The sequence below is a fragment of the Anomaloglossus baeobatrachus genome, chromosome 2 (assembly GCF_048569485.1).
Source record: "Anomaloglossus baeobatrachus isolate aAnoBae1 chromosome 2, aAnoBae1.hap1, whole genome shotgun sequence".
NCBI lineage: Eukaryota > Metazoa > Chordata > Amphibia > Anura > Aromobatidae > Anomaloglossus > Anomaloglossus baeobatrachus.
The window spans coordinates 642,492,500-642,498,293 of NC_134354.1; the positions used below are offsets into that span (position 1 = coordinate 642,492,500).

The 5,794-nt window shown below is 50.1% G+C and overlaps 1 protein-coding gene across 2 annotated transcripts in view; it reads left to right on the forward strand.

Moving 5' to 3' along the window:
- Nucleotides 1-5,310, forward strand: part of TROAP (trophinin associated protein) — a 225,436-nt gene extending 220,126 nt beyond the window's left edge. For both annotated transcript variants that reach the window (XM_075334410.1, XM_075334411.1), the window contains exon 16: nt 4,803-5,310. In XM_075334410.1, the coding sequence (XP_075190525.1) occupies nt 4,803-4,835 (33 nt within the window). In that variant the 3' untranslated portion in view covers nt 4,836-5,310. The remainder of the gene's footprint in view (nt 1-4,802) is intronic.
- The last annotated feature ends 484 nt before the right edge of the window (nt 5,311-5,794 follow it).

Sequence of the window (5,794 nt, forward strand, 5' to 3'; positions counted from 1 at the left end):
TAGACCAGTAACTCAGACCATGGACACTGTGGCATCATTGCTCCCTGGTCCCCCTCAGCTGGAACACTTCCAAGCTCCGGGGGTGTCACATGCACCCCAGGGTGACGATTCTGACTCGGACGACAGTCCCAGACGACCTAAGCGGGCTCGTTATGAGGGGCCCTCAACTTCGTCTCACTGGTCAGGATCCCAGCGGGACGAATCTATGGGTGATGAGGCGGATGTAACTGATCAAGATTCTGATCCTGGGTCCGCTCTCAATCTGGATACACCGGATGGTGACGCCATAGTGAATGATCTTATAGCGTCCATCAATAGGATGTTAGATATTTCTCCGCCAGCTCCTACTGAGGAGGAGGCAGCGTCACAGCAGGAGAAATTCCATTTCAGATATCCCAAGCGTAAATTAAGCACTTTTCTGGACCACTCTGACTTTAGAGATGCAATCCAGAAACACCACGCTTGTCTTGAGAAGCGGTTTTCTAAACGGCTTAAAGATACACGCTATCCTTTTCCCCCTGACGTGGTCAAGGGTTGGACCCAGTGTCCCAAGGTGGACCCTCCAATCTCCAGGCTTGCAGCTAGATCCTTAGTTGCAGTAGAAGATGGAGCGGCACTTAAAGATGCCACTGACAGGCAGATGGAGCTCTGGCTGAAATCCATCTATGACGCTATTGGAGCGTCGTTGGCGCCAGCTTTCGCAGCCGTATGGGCACTCCAAGCTATTTCAGCTGGGCTTATACAAGTCGACTCGGTCACACGTACATCTGCCCCGCAGGTGGCACCATTGACCTCTCAAATGTCTGCATTCGCGTCTTACGCGATTAATGCTGTCCTGGACTCTACGAGCCGTACGGCGGTGGCGTCAGCCAACTCCGTGGTTTTGCGCAGAGCCCTGTGGTTGAGAGAATGGAAAGCAGATTCTGCTTCCAAGAAGTGCTTAACCAGTTTGCCCTTTTCTCGTGACCGATTGTTTGGGGAGCGTTTGGATGAAATCATTAAACACTCCAAGGGTAAGGACTCATCCTTACCTCAACACAGACAAAACAAGCCCCAACAAAGGAGGGGTCAGTCTGGTTTTCGGTCCTTTCGAGGCTCAGGCAGGTCCCAATTCTCCTCGTCCAAAAGGACTCAAAAGGATCAGAGAGGCTCAGATTCTTGGCGGACTCAGTCACGCCCAAAAAAGACAGCAGGAAGAACCGTTACCAAGACGGCTTCCTCATGACTTTCAGCCTCCTCTCTCCGCATCCTCGGTCGGTGGCAGGCTCTCCCGCTTTGGCGGCATTTGGCTGTCACAGGTCAAGGACCGTTGGGTGAGGGACATTCTGTCTCACGGGTACAGGATAGAGTTCAGCTCTCGTCCTCCAACTCGTTTCTTCAGAACTTCCCCACCGCCCGACCGAGCAGATGCTCTGCTGCAGGCGGTGGCCGCTCTAAAGGCGGAAGGAGTGGTGACTTCCGTTCCTCTTCAGGAACGAGGTCACGGTTTTTACTCCAATCTGTTTGTGGTGCCAAAGAAGGACGGGTCCTTTCGGCCCGTCCTGGATCTAAAGTTGCTCAACAAACACGTAAAAACCAGGAGGTTCCGGATGGAATCTCTCCGCTCCGTCATAGCCTCAATGTCTCAAGGAGATTTCTTGGCATCAATAGACATCAAAGATGCTTATCTTCACGGGCCGATTGCGCCAGAGCATCAGCGTTTTCTACGCTTCGTTATAGAAAGCGAACACCTGCAGTTCGTAGCGTTACCTTTCGGGCTGGCAACAGCCCCTCGGGTCTTCACCAAGGTCATGGCAGCAGTAGTAGCTGTCGTGCACTCGCAGGGTCACTCCGTGATCCCGTATTTGGACGATCTACTTATAAAGGCACCCTCTCAAGAGGCATGCCAACACAGTCTGAACGTGGCACTGAAGACTCTCCAGAGTTTCGGGTGGATTATCAACTTTTCAAAGTCAAATCTAACCCCGACCCAATCACTAACATATCTTGGCATGGAATTTCATACTCTCTCAGCGATAGTGAAGCTTCCACTGGACAAGCAGTGCTCTCTGCAGACAGGGGTGCAATCTCTCCTGCAGAACCAGTCCCACTCCTTGAGGCGCCTCATGCATTTCCTAGGGAAGATGGTGGCAGCAATGGAAGCAGTCCCTTTCGCGCAGTTTCATCTGCGCCCTCTACAATGGGACATTCTCCGCCAATGGGACGGGAAGTCGACGTCCCTCGACAGGGATGTCTCCCTCTCTCAGGCAACCAAGGACTCTCTCCGATGGTGGCTTCTTCCCACCTCATTGTCAAAAGGAAAGTCGTTCCTACCCCCATCCTGGGCGGTGGTCACGACAGATGCGAGCCTATCAGGGTGGGGAGCAGTGTTTCTTCACCACAGGGCTCAGGGTACGTGGACTCAGAGAGAGTCCACCCTTCAGATCAATGTTCTGGAAATCAGAGCAGTCTATCTTGCTCTGCGAGCCTTCCAACAGTGGCTGGAGGGCAAGCAGATCCGGATTCAGTCGGACAATTCCACGGCGGTGGCGTACATCAACCACCAAGGTGGAACACGCAGTCGACAAGCCTTTCAAGAAGTCCGGCGGATTCTGACATGGGTGGAAAACACAGCATCCACCATATCCGCAGTTCACATCCCAGGCGTGGAAAACTGGGAAGCAGACTTTCTCAGTCGCCAGGGCATGGACGCAGGGGAATGGTCCCTTCACCCGGACGTGTTTCAGGAGATCTGTCGCCGCTGGGGGATGCCGGACGTCGACCTGATGGCGTCACGGCACAACAACAAGGTCCCGGTTTTCATGGCACGGTCTCACGATCACCGAGCTCTGGCGGCAGACGCCTTAGTTCAGGATTGGTCGCAGTTCCGACTACCTTATGTGTTCCCACCTCTGGCATTGTTGCCCAGAGTGCTCCGCAAAATCAGGTCCGACTGCCGTTGCGCCATTCTCGTCGCTCCAGACTGGCCAAGGAGGTCGTGGTACCCGGATCTGTGGCATCTCACGGTAGGACAACCGTGGGCGCTACCAGGCCGTCCAGACTTGCTGTCTCAAGGGCCGTTTTTCCATCTGAATTCTGCGGCCCTGAACCTGACTGTGTGGCCATTGAGTCCTGGATCCTAGGGACCTCAGGTTTATCTCATGATGTTGTTGCCACCATGAGACAGGCTAGGAAACCATCCTCCGCCAAGATCTACCACAGAACGTGGAAGATATTCTTATCTTGGTGCTCTGCTCAGGGAGTTTCTCCCTGGCCATTTGCATTGCCTATTTTTCTTTCCTTCCTGCAGTCTGGGTTGGAAAAAGGTTTGTCGCTTAGCTCCCTTAAAGGACAAGTCTCTGCGCTATCCGTATTCTTTCAGAAGCGCCTGGCGCGACTTCCTAAGGTACGCACGTTCCTGCAAGGGGTTTGTCATATCATTCCCCCTTACAAGCGACCATTGGAACCCTGGGATCTGAACAAGGTTCTGATTGCTCTCCAGAAGCCACCTTTCGAGCCTATGAAGGAGATTTCCTTTTCTCGGCTTTCACAGAAAGTGGCTTTTCTGGTGGCGGTCACGTCTCTTCGGAGAGTGTCAGAGCTGGCGGCGTTATCTTGCAAGTCTCCCTTCCTGGTGTTTCACCAAGACAAGGTAGTACTGCGTCCAATTCCAGAGTTTCTTCCCAAGGTGGTATCTTCCTTTCATCTCAATCAGGATATCACTTTACCATCTTTGTGTCCGCATCCAGTTCACCAATTTGAAAAGGGTTTGCATCTGTTGGACCTGGTGAGAGCACTCAGGATCTACATTTCCCGCACGGCGCCTCTGCGCCGTTCGGATGCACTCTTTATCCTGGTCGCTGGTCAGCATAAAGGGTCGCAAGCTTCAAAATCCACCCTTGCGCGGTGGATCAAGGAACCAATTCTTCACGCCTACCGTTCTGCTGGGCTTCCGACTCCTTCTGGACTGAAGGCCCATTCTACCAGAGCCGTGGGTGCGTCCTGGGCATTACGGCATCAGGCTACGGCTCAGCAGGTGTGCCAGGCAGCTACCTGGTCGAGTCTGCACACTTTCACCAAGCATTATCAGGTGCATACCTACGCTTCGGCGGATGCCAGCCTAGGTAGACAAGTCCTGCAGGCGGCGGTGGCCCACCTGTAAGAAAGGGCTGCCTGACAGCCCGATCGCGAGGTATTATTTTACCCACCCAGGGACTGCTTTTGGACGTCCCAATTGTCTGGGTCTCCCAATTAGGAGCGAAAAAGAAGGGAATTTTGTTTACTTACCGTAAATTCCTTTTTCTTCTAGCTCCAATTGGGAGACCCAGCACCCGCCCTGTTTTTTTCTGAGGGTATTTGTTTTTCGGGTGCACATGTTGTTCATGTTGATAACTTACGTTCTCCGATATTGTTTATCGGATTGAATTTGTTTTGAAACAGTTATTGGCTTTCCTCCTTCTTGCTTTTGCACTAAAACTGAAGGACCCGTGCTCCCACGGGGGGGTGTATAGCCAGAAGGGGAGGGGCCTTACACTTTTAAGTGTAGTACTTTGTGCGGCCTCCGGAGGCAGTAGCTATACACCCAATTGTCTGGGTCTCCCAATTGGAGCTAGAAGAAAAGGAATTTACGGTAAGTAAACAAAATTCCCTTCTTTACATGTATTTATCATAGACCTGACAAGACTTTCTTAAGATCCATTTAATAATGTGTCCATTTTGTGTGAACTCTGATTGATCCGCTGTAAGAAAGCATTGTTGATATTATTAGGTAAAGCTTAGATCACCTATAACCTATTTGATATCCTGTTTCTTTTCCCTTTTAGCACTTTACTCCGATTATTCCTGGAGAACTGTGATTGCTTGAAGAGGCCCTTCAAAGGAGGTTTTTGTATTTTCATCCTACTGCCTGCACACTCACTTCTGAGCAAGAAGCGGCTTCCTATGTCTTATCAGCGGTTTGTCATGTGCCGTATGGCTATACATGAATCTGCCAGTTCAATACATGGTTTAGACGGTTACATCAGATCTAGTACTTGTGGATTGTTCCCTCCACCTTCCCATCCGTCATGGAGTGGAGGCACTACCCGTCACCACCTCCCACTTGTACTGCTGGTTTTAGTCCATGAATCGTGCCCCTGCCCTTTCCATGTAATGGAACTCCTATCACATTGCTCTGAGATAAAAACTGGCCAGGATGCTTTTCCCTACTAATGTTATCTGTTTTTACCACAAGATGGACTTTTCTAGGATCTCTAAAGTTTGTTGGTTTTTTTTTGTTTTTTGTTTTTTTTTATTAATTGTTTTGTTCATTTTGTATGATGTAAATCTAAATAAAACACTATTTATTGTTATTGTGATGTTTTTCATTCCAACACGCCTGTTTAAGGTTCAGTTCACATTGGCATCCATTTTCTGAACCTCTGTAGTGTCATCTGGGGTATTAATGGGGGGTGGAAAAGGCTTCGCCTGGATATTTACCAAAGATTCTATCGGCATCAAAGGAATCTCCTGTAGATGCCACACTTAAAACATGCTGCATTTGGAGGGGAAAAACCCATGAATTAATTTGTGGCTCATTTCACTTTCTTTGTTTTTCTAATTTCTCTGTGTGTGTGTGTGTGTGTGTGTGTGTGTGTGTGTGTGTGTGTGTGTGTGTGTGTGTGTGTGTGTGTGTGTGTGTGTGTGTGTGTGTGTGTGTGTGTGTGTGTGTCTCCCCCCAAAGGCAATGTGTGAGAACATCTTGAACTGTATTATTAGACTTGTAAGTAATCTGCAGACCAGCAGGGGGCAGTTGTGTATTGTAATCTTAAAACAA